General features: G+C 30.5%; 2 protein-coding genes across 2 annotated transcripts; one reads left to right on the top strand and one right to left on the bottom strand.

Moving 5' to 3' along the window:
* Positions 1–326: 326 nt before the first annotated feature.
* Positions 327–8,804, bottom strand: LOC109605877 (serine/threonine-protein phosphatase alpha-2 isoform). Its single transcript, XM_020022479.2, has 5 exons — positions 8,512–8,804; positions 5,033–5,164; positions 4,734–4,974; positions 2,830–3,221; positions 327–930 (listed from the first exon to the last, which is right to left on the bottom strand). The coding sequence occupies exons 1-5, from the start codon at positions 8,564–8,566 to the stop codon at positions 767–769; spliced, it is 984 nt and encodes a 327-aa protein (XP_019878038.1). The 5' UTR covers positions 8,567–8,804; the 3' UTR covers positions 327–766.
* Positions 8,805–9,170: 366 nt separating this feature from the next.
* On the top strand, positions 9,171–20,769 carry LOC109605878 (PAX-interacting protein 1). The gene is made up of 15 exons (XM_049968734.1): positions 9,171–9,336; positions 9,528–10,047; positions 10,112–10,420; positions 10,474–10,802; positions 10,862–11,685; positions 11,748–11,938; positions 14,027–14,618; positions 14,695–15,002; positions 15,074–15,181; positions 16,952–17,238; positions 17,298–17,529; positions 19,409–19,661; positions 19,715–20,058; positions 20,116–20,350; positions 20,405–20,769. Exons 1-15 carry the CDS (start codon positions 9,238–9,240, stop codon positions 20,424–20,426), a joined length of 4,653 nt encoding a protein of 1,550 aa, XP_049824691.1. The 5' UTR covers positions 9,171–9,237; the 3' UTR covers positions 20,427–20,769.
* The last annotated feature ends 948 nt before the right edge of the window (positions 20,770–21,717 follow it).

The following is a 21,717-nucleotide window of genomic DNA, read 5'->3' as shown; positions in this document are numbered from 1 at the left end:
ACTGAAAATAAAGTTATTGATGTTTAAAATGTACAAAATAAAACGTAAATAATGAACAACCTGTTCTTGTTTAAGCTGAACAGCAAAAAAGAAATTTCCAGACCATCAATTTCTTGAAAAAAGTTCTAACTCTAAAACTTAGAGCTCAATCTAGAACTGTGTTTTTGAAGCTGGAACAGAAATGTTACATTTGTGTAGTGCAAACATTATTGCATATTTTTGCATGACAAAAAGCAGCAATTTGTATACACTAATATGGTATATTCCCAATTCAAATAGATTAATTTAATTTGTAATTGATAAAAGGATATTAAAACACACGTACAAAGCGTTTGTTAAAATGTTTATTCATTAAATAAAGGCTTACCTTAGGTGGGTATAATTTACTGCAACGGCCGACAACGTATTGTATTTACAAAATATTGTGAACGATAAAAAAAATAAACCCCTCACTTCGAACCATAATCAGCATGATATACAAAAATACTTTACATGTCAAAATAAAAAAATATAATAAACAGAAAAAACGGCGTTGCACCTAAATCCATAATCCAAAAACGCCCGCGGTCCGGGCTAATCAATAATATTAAAAAAAAAATTGTCGAATAAAACGCGAGAGAGTACCGCAACAGAGGGCCCGGCGCCGGGCCTTATGTCTTGGGGGGCGTATGTGGAGAGTAGTTTTGTTTGGACCTAATTCTAATACAAAAAAAAAACACTTAATAGTTAGATAGGGACGCTGTCACGGCGTCGCGCGTCCGCCACCTCATTTCTTCTTGTTCTTGTTCGGCGCCCCTCGGGGCGGGGTCGTCGGCCGGCCCGAGTTCATGTTGTACTGGAACTTCCGCTTGTCGGCCGGCTTCAGGATCTGGAAGCTGCACATCAGTGTCTCGTCCACTGACATCATGGCTCCCGCGTTGTCGAATTCACCTGCGGAAAACGAAAATATGATATTATAAGGAATGTTGATATTTGTATATGAGTCAAGTTAATAATTGTATATAATTCAAGTTAAAATTTTTCAACTTTTTGTCTTATTTCTTTTTCTTTTGTTTAGATGTCCATAAAACATATTACTTTTATAGCAATAGTATAGTTATAGAAATTATTTTTATTGAATTGTAGAAAAATTCCGTTACTATGCAGTGAGAAAAATATATCATTTTTCTTTATAAATTTAATATTGTTCAAGTTATATCAAGATTTAAAGTTTTTTACAGCAATATTGGATTGAAACTGACTATTCAGCCAATCTTATTCAATTGTTGTAGATACACTTTGACTTTTAATAAATAATTTCGATGATTTTTTTTAATTTTAATTTTTCAGTATATTTTTTTATTATTTTACAGATAAAAAAAAATCAATAGTCGATATATCGATTTAATTTTAAGGATCCTGTGTCCTTAATTACCTATTTTGTTACTTGGCAGTGAGAAAAATATATTATTTTTCTTTATAAATTTAATACTTTTCAAGAGAAATTAAAATTTAAAGCTTTTTACAGTAATATAGAATTGAAACTAACTGATCATTCAACTAATCTTATTCAATTGTTGCAGATAAATTTTGATTTTTAATAAATAATTTCGTTACATTTTTTAAATTTCAATTTTCAAAATATTTTTTATTATTTTACAGATCAAAACTCAATATTTAAAATTATAAATTAGGATTAATTTGGACACAATTACTTTATTCAATAGTTACAGATAAATATACATTTTTAAATAAAAATTTCAGTGCTTATTTTTTAATTTTAAGGACCTTGTGGCCTTAATTTCTTATTTTGTTACTTGGCCGTGAAACAATATATTATTTTTTTGATAAATTTAATACTTTTAAAGATAAATTAAAATTTAAAGTTTTTTACAGTAATATAGAATTAAAACTAACTGTCCATTCAATTAATCTTATTCAATTGTTGGAGATAAATTTTGATTTTTTGTAAATAATTTCGATACATTTTTTAAATTTCAATTTTCAAAATATTTTTTATTATTTTACAGATAAAAAATCAGTATTTAAAATTATAAATTAGGATTAATTTGGACACAATTACCTTATTCAATATTTATAGATAAATATACATTTTTAAATAAAAATTTCAGTACTTATTTTTTAATTTTAAGGACCTTGTGTCCTTAATTTCTTATTTTGTTACTTGGCAGTGAGAAAAATATATTATTTTTTTGTAAATTTAATACTTTTCAAGAGAAATTAAAATTTAAAATTTTTTACAGTAATATAGAATTGAAACTAACTGATCATTCAAATAATATTCAATTGTTATAGATAAATTTTGATTTTTAGTAAATTATTTCGATACATTGTTACTTGGCAGTGAGAAAATATATTATTTTTTTTTTATAAATTTAATACTTTTTAAGGTAAATTAAAATTTAAAGTTTTTTACAGTAATATATAGAATTAAAACTAACTGACTAATCTTATTCAATTGTTACAGATAAATTTTGATTTTTAGTAAATAATTTCGATAGATTTTTTAAATTAAAATTTTCAAAATATTTTTTATTATTTTACAGATAAAAAATTTGACCATTCAACCAATCTTATTCAATTGTTTATAAATTTTGTTTATTGATATATTTTTTTTAACTTACAATTTTCAATTGACAATCAGCAAAATATGTTATTTTCATTATAATAATAATTTATATTTAGATTTTTTAAAAGAATTTGATAGAATTTCTTTCAAACTTTGTGTTTTTTGCGGATTTTTATCCCTTTGATCTAATAATAATTCTTAATGAATTAAGCTTGAAGATATCAAACAAAGTATAGTCAAAGTAATCAAAGTTAACGTACCACAATAATTGGGCGCCGAGAAGAGCGTGACGAGTTGCCTCTTGGCGAAGAACTCGTAGCCGTCCTCGACGACCTGGTGCGCCCGACAGATCAGATCGAAGTCGTGCTTGTGCAAGAACTTGCCGACCACCTCGGCCCCGAACGTGAACGACACACCCCTGTCATTCTCGCCCCAACCCATCTGGTCTTTGTCGGGGTCCGACCACAGCAGATCGCACAGCAGACCCTGGTCAGGCACGTCCGTCGGTCGCATTATGCGTCTGATCTGTTCCATCGATTGGAGATCGGGGCTGAGGCCGCCGTGACAGCAGAATATCTTCTCGTCGACGATAGCGGCGACCGGAAGACAGTTGAAACAGTCCGTGAATGTTTTCCATAGTTTAATATTATACCTGAAAAATACATACATCATTCATTATTAAATTATTATTTAACGTACTTAATATTAATATTATTTTTCAAGTCTAACGGGGCTAAATTTCAAAAAATCATAATATTTGCGAATTCCAGCAAATTCCAGTCAGGAAAACTAGTTTTTGTTGTGACTTTTTATAAAATCTTTAAACCAAATTGGTTGAATAAGTTCTCGAGTCAAAGTTAATTTCTCTGAAACCAGAAGTGATATTTAGTTAGCACTTTAAATGTTTTATAGAGGAAATATTCTAGTATTTATTTTATAAATTGGATATAAAAATGTATAAAAACAAGAAAATTACAGGTAAAAAACTAAAAGTGGGCATATTTCTAAACTGCAAGAACAATACTCATTAGTTGATTTTTAATGTTTATACCTCTGAAACCAGAAGAGATATTTGGTTGACACCTGAAATGTTTTATAAAGAAAATATTCTGTATTAATACCCCAAATAGTGTTTAAAAATATCTAAAAACACGACTGTTACAAAAAAAATAAATTATTTCCCATACTTAATATTATTTTTCATGTGTAACGAGACTAAATTTCAAAAAACATTAACATTTTCGAATTCCACAGCAAATTCCAGTCAGGAAAACTAGTTTTTATTGTAACATTTTATAAAATCTTTAAACCAAATTGGTTGAATAAGTTCTCGAGTCAAAGTTAATTTCTCTGAAACCAGAAGTGATATTTAGTTAGCACTTTAAATGTGTTATAGAGGAAATATTCTAGTATTTATTTTATAAATTGGATTTAAAAATGTATAAAAACAAGAAAATTAGAGGTAAAAAACTAAAAGTGAACATATTTTTAAACTGCAAGAATAATATTCATTAGTTGATTTTCAAAGTTTATATCTCTGAAACCAGAAGAGATATTTGGTTGGCACCTGACATGTTTTATAGAGGAAATATTCTAGTATTAATACCCCAAATTATGCTCAAAAATTCTAAAAACACGAGTGTTACAAAAAATATAAATTATTTCCCATACTTAATATTATTTTTCATGTGTAACGAGACTAAATTTCAAAAAACATTAACATTTTCGAATTTCACACCAAATTTTAGTCAGGAAAACTAGTTTTTGTTGTAACATTTTATAAAATCTTTAGAACAAATTGTTTGAATATGTTCTCGAATCAAAGTTAATTTCTCTGAAACCAGAAGTGATATTTAGTTAGCATTTTAAATGTTTTATAGAGGAAATATTGTAGTATTTATACTATAAATTGGATTTAAAAAATAAAAACAAGAAAATTATTACAGGTAAGAAACTAAAAGTGGGCATATTTTTAAACTGTAAGAATAATACTCATTAGTTGATTTTCAAAGTTTATATCTCTGAAACTAGAAGAGATATTTGGTTGACACCTGAAATGTTTTATAGAGGAAATATTCTAGTATTAATACCCCAAATTGTGTTTAAAAATATCTATCAACTAAATCTTCAAACCAAATCGATTGTACAAGTTCTAGTGTCGTACCGTCGTTTGCATTCGTCGTAGAAACCGTAGATACGGTTGATGGAGGCGCATTCGTGGTTGCCACGCAGCAGGAAAAAGTTTTCCGGATACTTGATTTTGTACGCCAACAGCAGGCAGATCGTTTCCAACGATTGTTTGCCACGATCCACGTAATCGCCGAGGAACAGGTAGTTGGATTCAGGTGGAAAACCGCCGTATTCGAACAGACGCAACAGATCGTAGTACTGTCCGTGTATATCCCCTGCAAATCAACGACATTAATCACATTAACACCCGGCTACCAAATTTCAATTTAGTACCGCATATTTTTAGTGGAGCTTCCAGTTCCAGCAGGATGGGTTGCGACAGGAAGATTTCTCGCGACTTAAGACACAGGCCCCGTATTTCGTTCTCTGTTAGTTGTACATTTTTGCCGGGTCTTGCTCCTCTCACTGAAAAAACATAAACATATAAATAATCAAATTCGAATGTTGTACGTGGAAAGAAAGCGGTGAAAGTGAACTATTGTTTTTTTTATTTGGGGAATCGATCGTGGGACGAATTGAAATGTGACAACGGTGTGTTTAGCACGCGTGAAAAATGTTAAAAACAATGAGGTTTAATCTCCTTAATCCTGGAACAACACCGTAATAACACTGCATTATAAAATGGTACTTATGATTTGTTAAATTAAAAAGTTGACGTGTTTTACTCAGAAACATTCTAGATAGTTGTGCAACAAATCGTAAAATCGTAACTTAAAATAATTTATTGCTTATAATTGATGGTTTTTGAAAAATTATAGTCCATTGCTATTATTTTTCCTGGAGCAAATTAATTTTATTTTATTACTTTAATACTTTCCTGTGTAGTTTTATAGATGTAAACAGCTTTTAAGTGTTACAAATGTGTTATTTGTTAAATCATACACGTATTGAAGTCCATTTTAAATTAAATCATGAATCAAATGGATCATAGTACAAAATTATAATAACTTTTTCAATATCGTGTCACCAATGTGCGATAATTTTTTTAAATGTCAAGAAAGAATATTAAATATTTATTGCAATTTAAAGTGTGTTGTGCCAAAAAATTGATCTGCTTCTTATTAAAAAGACCTGAAAATAAACAATTTCTAATAATAAAATTGTATTTGAGCAGGTTTTTCTTGAAACCAGATTAATTATTACAACTTTAACGATTTTTTCGGTAGTTTTACAGATTTAAATTAATTTTTAACTGCCCTAAAATAAAGTTATTGATGATTTATACACGTGTGAAAGTTACTTGTAATTTAAGTCGTAGAGAAACAAACTAAACGAATTACAGGAGAAAAAAGTGATGTCTTGAAAGTACACAATTTCAATTATAACCGACTAAAAATAGTTTTAAAACTTCATAAAATAGCCATTTTTAAAACATTCAAGAGTACTTGAAAACTTCTGTGCTTTGTTGTAATTAAAATTGTGACAAAAAGTTGATCTGATTCTTAATAAAAATCTCTACAAATAAAATTTCATATAATTTATAATATCTTTTAAAGGTTAGTTAACAACTTTTGATAATAAAAGTGTGTATGAATAGATTTTTCTAAAAACCACGTTAATTTTTACAACTTCAATGATTTTCTGCGTCGTTTTACAAATTTAAATTAATTTTTAACTGCCCTAAAATAAAGATATTGATGATTTATACACGTGTGAAAGTTACTTGTAATTTAAATCGTAGAGAAACAAATTAAACGAATTACAGGAGAAAAACTTGAAACTCCACAATTTCAATAATAACCAAGTAAAAATAGTTTTAAAACTTCACAAAATAGCCATTTTTAAAACATTAAAAAGTACTTAAAAACTTCAGTGTTTTATTGCAATTAAAATTATGACATAAATTTGATCTGTTTCTTATTAAAAAGTTCTACAAATAATATTTCATATAATTTATAAAATCTCTTAAAGGTTAATTAACAACTTTTGATAATAAAATTGTATTTGAGTAGATTTTTCTAAAAACCAGGTAAATTTCTACAACTTTAATGATTTTCTGGGTAGTTTTACAGATTTAAACCAATTTTTAACTGCCCTAAAATAAAGATATTGATGGTTTTTACACGTGTGAAAGTTTCTTGTAATTTAAATCGTAGAGAAACAAATTAAATGAATTACAGGACAAAAAAGTGATGTCTTGAAACTCCACAATTTCAATAATAACCGAGTAAAAATAGTTTTAAAACTTCACAAAATAGCCATTTTTAAAACAATAAAAAGTACTTGAAAACTTCAGTGTTTTATTGCAATTAAAATTATGACATAAATTTGATCTGCTTCATAATAAAAAGTTGTACAAATAAAAATTCGTATAATTTATAAAATCTCTTAAATGTTAATTAACAACTTTTAATAATAAAATTGTACTCGAATAGATTTTTCTTGAAACCAGGTCAATTTTTTCAACTTTAAACGATTTTCTGGGTAGTTTTACAGATATAAATTAATTTTTAATTGCCCTAAAACAAAATATTTGTTGATTTATATACGTGTGTAAGTCAATTTTAAGTTAAATCGAAGGAAAATTAAAAGAATTACAGGAAAAAATGTCTTGAAACCCATAATTTTGATATTAATCTAGTAAAAATAATTTTAAAACCTTACAAAATAGATATTAAAAACATTCAAAAGTACTTGAAAACGTGTGTTTTTATTGAAATGAAAATTTTGATAAAAATTTAATTTGATTTGCATATAAAATTTCATGATTAATTCTCATAAAATTTAATTATTAATTCTAGATAATAAAACTGAATTTTACTAGATAATTCTTTGAAGCAAATTTAATTGCAGAGTTTTACAAAAGTAAACCAAAATATTTGTTAATTCATGGATGTTTTAAATTAAAGTTCACTTTAAATCAAATCATAGAAAACTGAACTAAATGAATCACAAGTCAAAAATGTTACCATGAACGAAGCATATCACAAAATTATCTCATTGAAATGTATTAGGAAGTGATAACAATACAATAACCAAAGCATAGTTTAAACAGTCCAACAATGAATATGAGCATAATAAACAAAGTAAATGACACTATATAATAATAAAAACAATTTTAGTTGACATATTTTAACAAGCTGTCAAAATGGCTGTAGAGAAACAATATTTAAATATAACCTGTCAATGTCGAACATGTGTTATAAAATTTGACCTTCTTGTATTTATAATATTTATAAATAAGTACTGATAAATTTTAATAATAAACTAGTAAAAATTATTTTAAAATTGTATCAAATGGCCACTTTTAAAACACCAGGAAGTGGCTAAAAACACCAGATTTTTACTAAGATGGAAAAGTGAGTCGCTTTCTAAAAGTAGCAACAAAAATAGCACGGATCTGTCGGTTGTTTACGGTCAGTTTACAAGAAAAAATCACTATGAAAATGGACGGACTATTTTTTACTTTTTGAATAAAATACTATTTACTTTTTTACATGTGCTTAAAAATGTCATAAATAAGTGATGAAAATGTTGGCAGGCCCATTGACCACTTGCCAATAGCCAAGTCAATAGCAAAAATCGAAAAACTTTGTTATCAACAAAGCAACCCGGAAAGTCAACAGACAAAAACCTTTGACCCCCAACAAAAAACCGTAACTTGGTTACCGACCAAAGTAATCGCGCACCAAACACAAAAAAGTTCAAAACGCCAAACGGCTTGGGTTTTCGGGGCTTGACCTAGGCGTTTTCTAACGCCGCCATTGTTGTGTTAAAATATGTCAACAGAAACGGATGACCTTCGGGCTTACCTTCCAACAAACGGGCGATAATACTGTCTATGTTCAGTTTGTCGGCCTCCGCCATTTTCGACGATGCACGGCCGCCTCGATTTCAACCGGAACGCGGGACTGTTTCACCGGATTGCGACGATTTTCATGGATTAAAACTGACGACTTATTTTTTTGCGGGGCCCGCTCAACACCGCGCTCGTCTCACTTGACGCTGGTGAGCGTGCGCGCACCGACCACTGCACCCAACACCCGCACGATAATTTCACTGTTCGGCGATTTTTCGAACAAACTCTCGCCTTGCGCAGGACCCGTTTCGGGAATAGGGACGGCCCGTCGTTGGTTTCGGCACCTCTGGAATTTTTCGCGACATAAACTACCCACCAAAATGACCGGGATTAAACGAAAACTGACAGGGAACGTTATCCGGTGTCACTAAAGTGTTACCAATCCACCAACGTCACATTCGTAGACAATTCAATTATATTCTTAAATTATCTTTTCGCAACTCCCCGTTTTACATAATTAAACAGTTTAAAAAACTTAAGTATCCAGCCCCTCTAAAAAAATTTAATTAACAAAAGTAAGTAATAAAAAAAAATGTTTAAAGCAACCATCTACAAGTCCACCAGTGAAACATCTATTAATGTATGAGGTGTGTTGGTACCACTGCCGAGAAGAAAATATTAAAATGAAGCTTTATAAACACCGTCGTATTTGATAATTTAATTAATATTTTAATGAAAAATGGAAATATTAAGCGATGAACTAAAGAATATAGATGTAAAAGATGCCGAACTGTTCAAAGAAATCAAGTTTTACGTCAGCGGGGAGGTGCATGAAAAGGTACAAATACATTGTTGATTTGCGACTTCAAGTTGAGCTTTATGAGTGAAAAATTACTTATGACACAACCAAAAACCTATTAATTACCAAAAACAATCCATATTTAACATACACTCATAAACTCAATTAAGTCTGAGCTCAATTTGGAGTTTATGGTCACCTACACCGAACATTGAACAACTTGGTTTTAGGTGGTTGATTTACTGAAGTCGGGAGGTGCAGAACGTTTGAATTACTTCTCAGACTACGTGACGCACTTGATAGTGGGACAAAACCCTGAAGAAAACGACATAACAGACGCCAGTGACTTGTACGAGATCCCTGCTGTTTCAGCCAAATGGATATTCATATCAGTACAACTGAACAAACTAGTGGACTACAAACCGTACTTGTACAAATCGGAGAAGTTGTTCAGCGGCCAAGTGTTTTGCCTCGAGAAGCCTGGGGATGATCTCACAACATTGTGGGGCTTGATCACATTCAACGGTGGTTTAGTGCAGTTTAATTTGGACAAAACCTGCACGTACTTGGTCACAATCAGCACCAGTTCACGTAAATATGCCGCGGCAGAAGACAAAATAACTGTAGTGACCCCTGACTGGATTGTGGAGTCAGTTAGGCAAAACTCCCTGGCCGACCCAACCCTGTTCCACCCAAAACTCATTCAGTGGCCAAAAGTGACGAAAACGGAGAGCACCACCGCAATAACAGGTAAGCGAGACTCAGTCGATTTTGGGTGTTGTCTTTGCGCAGTAATACGCGACTTTAAAAAAAGGTTTTGAGCCGGAAGTGCCGACCGAGGAGGAGCCCAAGGCAGAAAGCGACGTCTCCGACTCGACGCAGGCGCTGCTGGACAAGCTGAAGCAGCGGATGCCGTGGAACCAGCCGCCGCAGTCGGGCGGCGAGACCGTCGGTCCGCCCAACGTCGTGGCGCCCAGCTTCGCCGGCAAACAACGGCCCCAGGTGCCGCGGAACGTGCACCACGGCCCGCAGACGTTCGCCGGACAACAGCCGCAGCTGGGGATGAACAGGATGATGAATCCGCAGCCGCAGAGTCCCAGAGCAGGCGTACAACAGATCAGAGGTTTGTTGTTGGGGTTTTGCTTGGTGGTTTTGATATAAATTGGAGTTTTGTAGGTGCAGTACCCAGTGTGATCCACCAGCAGTTGTTGCAGCAGCGTCTGAACCAGCAGAACATGATGCAAAGGGCGCCTGGAAACCAGCAAATGGTGCCACAACAGATGCTACAAAGGCAGTTGAGTCAGAACCAGTTGATAGGAGGGCAGCAACAACAACCAAATCAGCAGATTCACAATCAACAGCAACTTGCGCAGCTGCAACAGCTCAAGCAATTACAACAGCAACAACAACAGCAGCAGCAACAACAACAACAAAACCAGCAACAGGGGCCAAACTTTAGTGGGATTGTACAACAGCAAATGTTGTTGCAAAATCAACAACATGGTGTAAGTTTATTTAATCCCTAACTTAGTTAATGAACTTTTACATTGTTTTATTTATTAAGGGCCAGTTGATTCAAAATCAGCCACAACAGCCAAATCAACTACTTCAAATGCAAAATCAACAGATGCTCCAAAATCAACAACAACAGCAACAACAACAACAAAATCAGCTGTTACAAAATCAACAACAACAAAATCAGCTGTTACAGCAACAGCAGCAACAAAATCAACTAATTCAAGGCCAACAACAGCAGCAACAACCAGGGCAAATTATGCAAAACCAACAAAATCAAATTATACAGAATCAACAGATGGTGCAGCAGCAAAGTACCCAACAACAGTTTGTGCCACAAAGTCAACAACAACAGTTTGTCCAGAGCCAGCCCAACTTTGTTCAACAGCAGGAGCTGATTAAACAAAATTTGGCCCAACAATTGCAACAGAAAAACTTGGGACAACAGTTGAACCAGCAACAGTTAAATCAACAACTGGGACAACAACAGCAGCAGCAGCAACAACAACAACAGCAAATGGTACAACAGCAAATGCCTCAACAACAACTGGACGACTTAAATCCGATTAACCAAAGCCCCACCAGCGTGCAACAAATGCAGCTGGGACAAAACAGACAGATGCAGCAACAGCAAACGATTCTGCAACAACAGCAGCAGCAACAACAGTTGAATCCTGGTATAAATCAGCAGGTTATCAGGACGCAGTTCGCCGGTAACGTGGTCAATCAACAAATTCTGATCAACCAGCAGCAACAGGGTGGTGTGCAACAACAAGCCGGCCAACCCAGGCCACTGGGACAGCATTTCTTTCAGCAAAATCATCCGCAACAAATCAGACATCCGGTGGGGATTGTGCAGCAAGGTGTTCCTAGGTGGGTAGTTTAAATGATTGACGTTGAAGGGGTTGATTTAAATTGGTTTGTTGTGGTTTTAGGGCCCAGTGGACGGGTAATCAGCAACAGTCGAACATGCCGATGAGACAGTACATACATTTGGACGCCAACACGCACAATCAGTTGCAGAAGTTGCCGCCGGAACAACGTGCCTTGTTTGTGGCTAAGATACAAAAGGAACGGATGAAACAGGTTCAGCAGCAACGGCCCGGAAGTCACATACTTATAAGAGGTGATTATTATTTATAGTTAATTAATGTTTTAAGTTTTATTTGTTACCTAGAAGGTATAAGACTTGTTGTATTAAGTAAGCTTTATATATTTCCACGATATTTTTCCAAGATGATCATAATATTCAATTTTATGTTACATTTATTTATTTTTCAGCCAATAAATTGGAATTTTAACGTAATTATCTAGTAAAATTATGAGTTTTTGAAAAGTCTAAACAAAAACTAAGTACATATGGAAGAAAATCTGTATATATTAATAAGAACAATCTAAATTTATAAATACTGTTGAAAATAAATATCTTGACTGTTGAATAAGATAATAAATCTTCTATTAGTTTTGCTTTTATATTTTATTAAATTATCTTTATATATTTTTAAGCAATAAATTGGAATTTTAAGCTTAATTATCCAGAAAAGTATTAAAAATTATAAACTGAATATGTTTATTGAAAGTTTTGAATCAAGAACTAAAAAGAAATGGAAGAAAACCTGAGAATATTTGTAAAAACAAATTAATTAATGTTCAATTAATTTCAATTTATTATTTTATTAAATTATTTTTGTACATTTTCAGGCAATAATTTGAAATTTTTGGTTTATCTATTTAAAAATGTATTAAAAACAATGAACTAAATATGTTTCTTGAAATTCTAGAACCAGGAACTAAACAGAAATGGAAGAAAACTTGTAAATATTTGTAAGAACAATCGAAATTTATAAATATAAATTAAAATATGTATCTACAACCATTAAATAAGATAATTAATGTTAATTAGTTTCCATATTATATTTTATTAAATCATTTTTGTACATTTTTATGAAGTAAATTGAATTTTTGAGCTTTATTATACAGAATAGTATTAAAAATAATGAATTAAATATGTTTCTTGAAAGTTTGGAACCAAGAACTAAAAATAAATGGAAGAAAACCTGTGAATATTTGTAAAAACAATCGAAATTTATAAATACAGACTAAAATATGTATCTGCAACTATCAAATAAGTTAATTAATGTTCATTTAATTTCAATTTACCAATTTATTAAATTATTTTTGTACATTTTCAGGCAATAATTTGAAATTTTTGGTTTATTTATTTAGAAATGTATTTAAAAAAATGAACTAAATAAGTTTCTTGAAATTCCTGAACCAAGAACTAAACAGAAATGGAAGAAAACTTGTGAATATTTGTAAGAATAATCGAAATTTATAAATATAAATTAAATTATATATTTACAGCCATTGAATAAGATAATTAAGGTTAATTAGTTTCCATATTATATTTTATTAAATATGTTTCTTGAACTTTTTGAACTAAGGACTAAAAAGAAATGAAAGAAAACCTGTGAATATTTGTAAAAACAATCGAAATTTACAGCCATTGAATAAGATAATTAATGTTAATTAGTTTCCATATTATATTTTATTAAATATGTTTATTGAACTTTTTGAACTAAGGACTAAAAAGAAATGAAAGAAAACCTGTGAATATTTGTAAAAACAATCGAAATTTATAAATATTGACTAAAATATGTATCTGCAATCATTAAATAAGTTAATTAAATGTTCAATTAATTTCGATTTATTATTTTATTAAATTATTTTTGTACATTTTCAGGCAATAATTTGAAATTTTTGTTTTTTTTTAGAAAAGTATTAAAAATAATGAACTAAATATGTTTCTTGAAATGGAAGAAAACTTGTGAATATTTGTAAGAACAATCGAAATTTATAAATATAGATTAAAATATATATCTACATCCATTGAATAAGATAATAAATGTTAATTAGTTTCCATATTATATTTTATTAAATTATTTTTATACATTTTCATGAAGTAAATTGAATTTTTAAGCTTAATTATCCAGAAAACTATTAAAAATAATGAATTAAATATGTTTCTTGAAATTTTTGAGCCAAAAACTAAAAAGAAATGGAATAAAACCTGTGAATATTTGTAAAAACGATCGAAATTTATTACTATAGACTAAAATATGTATCTGCCAACTATTAAATAAGTTAATTAATATTCAATTAGTTTTCATATTACATTTTATTCAATTATACTACAAAAATTTGGTTGTTACAGGATCCGTACCGGCTGGCTTGAACCACCAGCAGCAGGTGCAATGGCTGCAACAACAGGCCAAGCAACAGGGCATCGCCTTGCCTCCGAATCTCCAGCAGCAGACAATCACACCGGGCACCCTGACGGCGCCCGCGCAGGCCGTCCCGCCCCAACAACCGCAAGTCCAGCCGCCACAGCCCCAAACCCCAGGCCTCAGCCCTATACAGCCACCAGGGGCGGGCCCGCCCCAGTTCGCCGCCCTACAAACACTGCCCGACCCGAACAATCCGCAGCAGCAACAGCAGTACCGGTACAGGATGCAGCAACTGCAACTGCAGCGGGAGCACGCGCAGAAGGCGCACCTGGCGCAGCAACCGGCACTGGGCGTGGTCAGGCCGGCGGTGGCGGCCGAGTCCACTGTCGGGCCGGCGAACGCGGCCGGTCTGGCGGAGCAGGCGCAGTCGCAGCCGGCCGGCCAGCCGCCCCACTCGTTGGTCGTGAACGCCAAAACGAAGACGGCGCTGGCCAACATGCTGAGCAACAGGTTGCTGAGTGGGGGACAGTCCCTGGGGCAAGACGGGGTGCCCGAACCCTCCGCTGCTGGAACGCTAAGGTGATAATCATCACACTAACACAATATCATTGGATTCAATAAAAAAATCCTTATTTTAACTGACATAACGTTTCAGGTTGATGACTGCGCAACACAATGCGGCTTTGAACTCAACAGGTCCGGTACCGGCCACACCTCGCCCCCAGGACATGCTGGGTGGTTTGCAGCAAAGACCAGGTGCCCCGGCTGTTGTGGGCGGCAGGATTATAACTGGACCCAATGGGGAGGTGATAAGGGCGCCGGGCGCCGTTGTGCCGCCCCCAGCTCCGACACCCATCGAGCCTACCAAACTGCAATACTCCGGTCCCGGTGTCAGGCCGCAGGCTCCACCACCTGCTCAACACAGGCCTGGCCCTTATTACGGGCACAATCCTAATTTAAAATGTTAGTCAATAAATATTTTAAATATGTTATTGTTTATATATGTGCGTGGAATGATTGTTGTATGTTTGCAGTGCCGCCGAATTTATTCCTTTTGGGTTGTATTTTTGTCGTTGTGGAGATTGAGAGATACTTGGACGAATCCATACCTGGTTGGCAACAGAAAATTGAAAAACATGGCGGTAAGTATGCATTAAATATCTATTTACAATTATATTATTTATACATTTGAACATGCATCTTATATTCTGTTTTTTACATTTAGAGACTTCAAAAATAAAAAGTCTCAAAATTTATAAAATTTACTATGAAACAAATAATATATTTATTGTTCAAATAATTTTGATTTAATATGCTTAATTGCTTTGTTTGTTGAAAAATAAAAATTATTAGCTACAACTATTGAATAATGTATCTATTACTCAATTAATTTTGATTTAATGTGTTTAATGAATAATGACACCATTATTTGCAGTTCAACTTCATATTGGTATTTTGTTCTGTCATTTATGAGATTTCTAAAATAAAATAATAATTAACAAAGCCAAAAATACATAAAATTACAATGAAAATAGCAAGTTTTCCAATTTCCGACAAAAATATTATAGAAGAAAAGGTATAAAAATATAATAAATTAAAAATTAATTATTGAAATTTGTTAAAAAATAAAAATTATTAGCTACAACTATTGAATAATGTATCTATTACTCAATTAATTTTGATTTAATGTGTTTAATGACCATATTTAATGAATAATGACACCATTATTTGCAGTTCAACTTCATATTGGTATTTTGTTCTGTCATTTATGAGATTTTTAAAATAAAATAATTAACAAAGCCAAAAATACATAAAATTACACTGAAAATCGTAAGTTTTCCAATTTCCGACAAAAATATTATAGAAGAAAAGGTATAAAAATATAGAAAATTAAAAAATAATTATTGAAATTTGTTGAAAAATAAAAATTATTAGCTACAACTGTTGAATAATATATCTATTACTCAATTAATTTTGATTTAATGTGTTTAATGACCATATTTAATGAATAATGACACCATTATTTGAAGTTCAACTCCACACTGGTATTTTGTTCTGTCATTTAAGAGATTTTTAAAATAAAATAATAATTAACAAAGCCAAAAATATGTAAAATTACACTGAAAATAGTAAATTTTCCAATTTTCGACAAATATATTATAGAAAAAAAGGTATAAAAATATAAAAAATTAAAAATTAATTATTGAAATTTGTTGAAAAATAAAAATTATTAGCTACAACTATTGAATAGTATATCTATTACTCGATTTTGATTTAATGTGTTTAATGAATAATGACACAATTATTTGAAGTTCAAATTCACACTATTATTTTGTTCCGTCATTTATGAGACTTTTAAAATAAAATAATAATTAACAAAGTATAAAATATATAAAATGTATAGTGAACATAGCAAGTTTTCCAACTTCCAACAAAAATAATATAGGAGAAAAGACATAAAACTATCAAAACTAAAAAAGAATCACTGAAATTTGTTAAAAAATAAAAATTATTAGCAACACCTATTGAATAATATATCTATTACTCAATTGGTTTTGATTTAATGACCATATTTAATGAATAATTACATTCTTTGAAGTTCAAATTCACACTGGTGTTTTGTTCTGTGATTTATGAGACTAAAATAAAATAATAAAATATTTAAAAAAATAAAATATACATTGAATATAGAAAGTTCTCCAATTTTCAACAAAAGTAATAATAAAAAAACGGTACAGGTATAGGTACATTAAATTTGATAATATAAGTTCAGCTTAATTTTATCCTTAATAACTAATTAACATATTAAATAAAAGATTTAGAAGAAAGGCACAAAAAATTAAAAACTAAAATAAAAACAGTTCAACAATTTAATAATAATAAATCACTTAAATAATTATTAATTTTTACAGGAGAAGTTGAGAGGCAATATTGCGGTAGAGTCACACACGTTTTGTGCGAAACCCAACGTCACGGCGTCGTGATGCAGGCCCTGAGAGACTGCAAACGTTGCGTCACAATTTACTGGCTCTCTGACGTGATGAAACGTCGACAAGTCTGTCCGCCCTGGACCGCCTTACATTTACCCACCATTTACCTGGACACCGCCCCCGCCGCCAAGCATTTAATCTCGATCAGCGGTTTCCAGGGACAAGACAGGAACAAAGTGAAGCACATGATCTCTTACACCGGAGCAAAGGTAACACTATTAATTTTATGTTAGTTAGTTAGTATATAAAGGTAATTGGCTCATTGCAGATGACGTCGTACTTCTCGAAACACAATACTTTGCTGGTTTGTGCCAAAGCTGAAGGGCCCAAGTATGAGTATGCTAAAAAGTGTGGTACGCCTGTTGTCAATGTGCTCTGGTTGACGGATGTGATGCTGGGCAATTTTACTGCCTTGTCGCAGATGGATCATGCCAATTATCAACAGTTTCCTGATCCTCCCAACTTCAACTTCGACCCTAAACTTGTACCCAATCTTATGCGTAAGTATTAATCAAAATTCAAGTAGTTAATTCAATTTTAAAATGAAAAATAATTGGCAATAATTAATTTATAATTTATTTATTTTAGAAAAAAATTAGTAAAAAAATGTATAAATCAAAAAAGAAAATATTTTCAGTCTCAAATACATTTAAATTAAATAAATTTGATTAAATAATTATTTATAAATCACTTTATGGAACAAACTAATAATAATTAGTTTTATAGAATAAAATTAGAAAAAAAAGTAATTCAATTATATAGTTAAAAACAATTGCCAATAATTTATTTGAAAATATTTTCAGCCTTAAATATGTTTAAATTAAATAAATTTGATTAAATAATTAATCGTAAATCATTTTATGAAAGAAAATTAATAAAAAATATATATTTTCATTCTCAGAAATATTTAAATTAAGTGAATTTGTTTAAATAATTAATTATAAATTGTTTTTTGGAAAAAAAATAGTAAAAAATGTATAAATCAACTTTAACATTAAAAAAAATTACTAATAATTAAGTATAATTCGTCATAAAAAATAAAATTACAAAAAAATATGAAAATCAATTTGACAATTGCCAATAATTTATGTGAAAAGTAAAAAGAAAATATTTTCAGTATCAAATATATTTAAATTAAATAAATTGGATTAAACAATTTTATGGAACAAAATTAATAAAAAATATATAAATCAATTTTAAAATTAAAAATAATTGGCAGTAATTAATTTAAAAAGATAATATATATTTTCATTCTCAGAAGTATTTAAATTAAATCAATTTGATTAATTAATTAATTATAAATATATAAACCAACTTTAAAATTAAAAATAATTACTTATAATTAGGTACAATTCGTTTTACAGAATAAAAGAAATATGGAAGTCAATTGGATAATTAAGAATAATTGCCAATAATTTATGTGAAAAGTAGAAAGAAAATATTTTCAGTTTCAAATATATTTAAATTAAATAAATTTGATTAAATAATTATTTATAAATCAATTTTAAAGTTAAAAATAATTGGCAGTAATTAATTTAAAAAGATAGTAATATATATTTTCATTCTTAAAACTATTTAAATTAAATGAATTTGATTAAATAATAAATTATAAATTGTTTTTTGGAATAAAATTAATAAAAAGAGTATGTCAACTTTAAAATTAAAAATAATCGCTAATATTTAATTACAATTCGTTCTATAAAATAAAATTATATATATAAAAAATATGTGGATAAATTGTATAATTAAAAATAATTCAAAATAATATATGTGAAAATTAAAAAGAAAATAATTTCAGTCTCAAATATATTTAAATTAAATAAATATGATTAAATTAATTATATATCATTTTATGGAACAAAATTAATAATTAATTATGTATTGTGTTTTAGAATAAAATTAGTAAAAAATATGTAAATTAACATTAAAATTAAAAATAATTGTCAATAATTAGTTATAATTCGTATTATATATTAAAATTATTAAAAATATTTTGAGTACAAATATATTTAATTTAAATAAGTTTCATTATATATTTAATTAGTAGTCATAAATAAAAGATTCAATTTTAATATTATAAATAGCAATAATTAATTTAAAAAGTAAAATAAAAAAGTGGACCCAATTCAAATTTATTTAAATTAAACAAATTTGATTAAAAATTATATTAAAAAAATAAATGAAAATAAAATATTTATAATTATTTATTAAAAACAAATTTGATTAAAAAAATAATTTAATATAAAAAGTAAAAAGAAAATATTTTCAGTCTCAAATATATTTAAATTAAAAGAAATAATTAAATAATTGATTATTAATCCTATGTTAAGATAGAAAATACAAATTGTAGAAATTTATTTAACTGGTTATTGTTGTCAGATGCTTGGAAAATGCCTATAAACATTTCCCAAGAGTCCTACGAAAGAGTAACAAGAAGTGCGTCGCCCGTTTTAATGCCCAAAACCAAAAAGCTCAAAGTGGAGGACAAACCGAAGGACGAGGAGAAAATGGAAGTAGACGAAGTAAAAGACGAAAAGCCGGACATCAAATCCGAAACTGTGACAACAAACGGACAATACAAAATCCTATTTTCCATGGCCAACGAAACTGCCAATTTAGAAAAAATGGTCAAGTACGTATCTGTTTTAAATCCCACCGGTTTGTTGTTAATTAATAATTTCGCAGGGAACTGGGCGGCAGCGTCACACACTCGGCGGCCGACTGCACGCACCTGGTCATGTCCAAACTGGCTCGCAGTGCGAAGCTGATGCGTTGCCTGTGCCGGGAAGACGTGCCCATCCTGCCCGAGGAGTGGCTCAAGGACTCGCACGCGGCGCACCGCTTCCTACCGCCGGACGGCTACAGGTTCGAGGTGGGCAGGTTCAACGAGGCGTTCGACGTGGACGTGGGACGCACGCTGGCCGCCACGCGGCGGGAGGGCGTCAAGCTGTTGCAGGGCAAGTGCTTCTGGGTGTCGCCCAGCGTTTGTCCCAACAAACGGACGGTGGAGGAGCTGATTACGGCTTCAGGTGACGTCCTTCTTTATGGGTTTTTGTGGACTGTGTAATAACTGGTTGTTTTTGCAGGTGGGGTTGTGGAGAGGGTCCGCAGGTCGAGCGCCCGGATCGAGGCGGCGGTGCAGCAGCAGCAGCCGGAGAACTCGTACATTATATTGACCCACGAGCACGATATACACTTGTTGGCTGACTTGTTGACCAACAAGGAGTCGGGTGTGGCCCCACAAAACGGCACTGGAGTCAAGGTGTGCAGCGCTGAGTTAATTTACAGTGCTATTTTGAGGCAGAGCTTAGAAATTGACAGGTACAATTTGACTGACATCTGTTTGCTGACGTTTCTGAGTTTTTTCTTTTGTAGATATTCGATAAAGGTTTTGTGACGATGCAATTGGACCAATGAGACGAAGAATGAAGATAGTTGAGATGAGGATATATTTTTTTATTTGTATTTTGTGATATGGGATATGTACATACCAAATATATCAAACTGTATGTTATATTTTTTTTGAGTTTATAATTGGAAGAATTATACAATATAATCATTTAATGAACACCAGAATATTTAATGTTTTAGTTGTTTTGTTCAATAATTAATTCAATAGAATAATTAATGGAAATTGTGTGAAAAGTGATTTATATGTTGTTAATCTACATTTTTATTGTTCGAATATATTGTATGAATTGTTGAATATAGTAAATGTCAATATATACTTTTTAGTAATGTTTACTTGTTTTATTTATTCATTTGTTTAATTGTAAGTCACTAATTTAATTATGACTAAGAGCTTGAATAATTCAACTTACCCTGTCTGTTTAAACAGATAATATAATAATTGGTTGTTAATTTGAATTAAACAACTCAGAACAATGTTAAAAATTTATAAAATCATTTACCACTAAATCAATTTCATAAACAAAGGATTTTTAATCATGAAATGTATTTAGATTAAATTATTTTGATCGAATAGTACATAAAGTTTAAATAAATAATTCTACCCAAAAATAATTGGCAATATATTTTATTTTATGATACAATTAATATAAAATATAAATTGAAATAGCTAATTATTAAGACCTTTATAGCCATAAATAAAACATGCCTTGTCACTAGCCTGTTTATTAATTAACTGTTTCTCTTAAAATTATATCATAAACAGTTTTAGTCATAGAGTTCTAATTATGCATTATGATTCATAATTTACATCCATAAATACATTATGAAATTGTAATTTATTTACAATTAGGCCTTAAAAAATATTTAGTAAGTAATAATAATAACCAATTTCTAAAAATTTATTTATTCTCACTATCATTAACACTTAACTGACAAATTATTTATTAATTTTGAAGTTGAATAAATAAATAAATAAATCATTTTAAAGTTAAAATAATTGCCAATAATTAAATTAAGAAAGAAGCAAATCTTGAGATATATAAATAAATTAAATATAATTTGATTAAAAAAACTAACACTTGATATTAATATTAATAATGAATCATTTGACTGAGTGGTATGTCAATTAACAATGTATAATTAATATGAGGAAATGATTTAATTACTTATATTATAATGATCTATGAATATGGCATACATTTCTTAGCACATTTGTTGACCAACAAGAGTTAAGTGTCACCATCCTATAATACAATTAATATAAATATTAAACAAAT

The sequence above is a fragment of the Aethina tumida genome, chromosome 6, assembly GCF_024364675.1.
Source record: "Aethina tumida isolate Nest 87 chromosome 6, icAetTumi1.1, whole genome shotgun sequence".
NCBI classification, from domain to species: Eukaryota; Metazoa; Arthropoda; class Insecta; order Coleoptera; family Nitidulidae; genus Aethina; species Aethina tumida.
Note: the sequence above shows the minus strand (reverse complement) of the source record. Positions and strands in the feature narration are given on the sequence as shown.

What these genes read in the sequence shown, in the direction of transcription:
- LOC109605877 (XM_020022479.2), bottom strand. Translation starts at nt 8,566, where the DNA reads ATGGCGGAGGCCGACAAACTGAACATAGACAGTATTATCGCCCGTTTG. An exon ending in TATCGCCCGTTTGTTGGAAG is followed by an intron (nt 5,165 to 8,511) that starts GTAAGCCCGAAG and finishes ATGTTTTTTCAG; the next exon opens with TGAGAGGAGCAAGACCCGGC. An exon ending in CTCGGCGCCCAATTATTGTG is followed by an intron (nt 931 to 2,829) that starts GTACGTTAACTT and finishes CGTTTTCCGCAG; the next exon opens with GTGAATTCGACAACGCGGGA.
- LOC109605878 (XM_049968734.1), top strand. Translation starts at nt 9,238, where the DNA reads ATGGAAATATTAAGCGATGAACTAAAGAATATAGATGTAAAAGATGCC. An exon ending in ACTTGTACCCAATCTTATGC is followed by an intron (nt 17,530 to 19,408) that starts GTAAGTATTAAT and finishes TATTGTTGTCAG; the next exon opens with ATGCTTGGAAAATGCCTATA. An exon ending in GGAGCTGATTACGGCTTCAG is followed by an intron (nt 20,059 to 20,115) that starts GTGACGTCCTTC and finishes TTGTTTTTGCAG; the next exon opens with GTGGGGTTGTGGAGAGGGTC.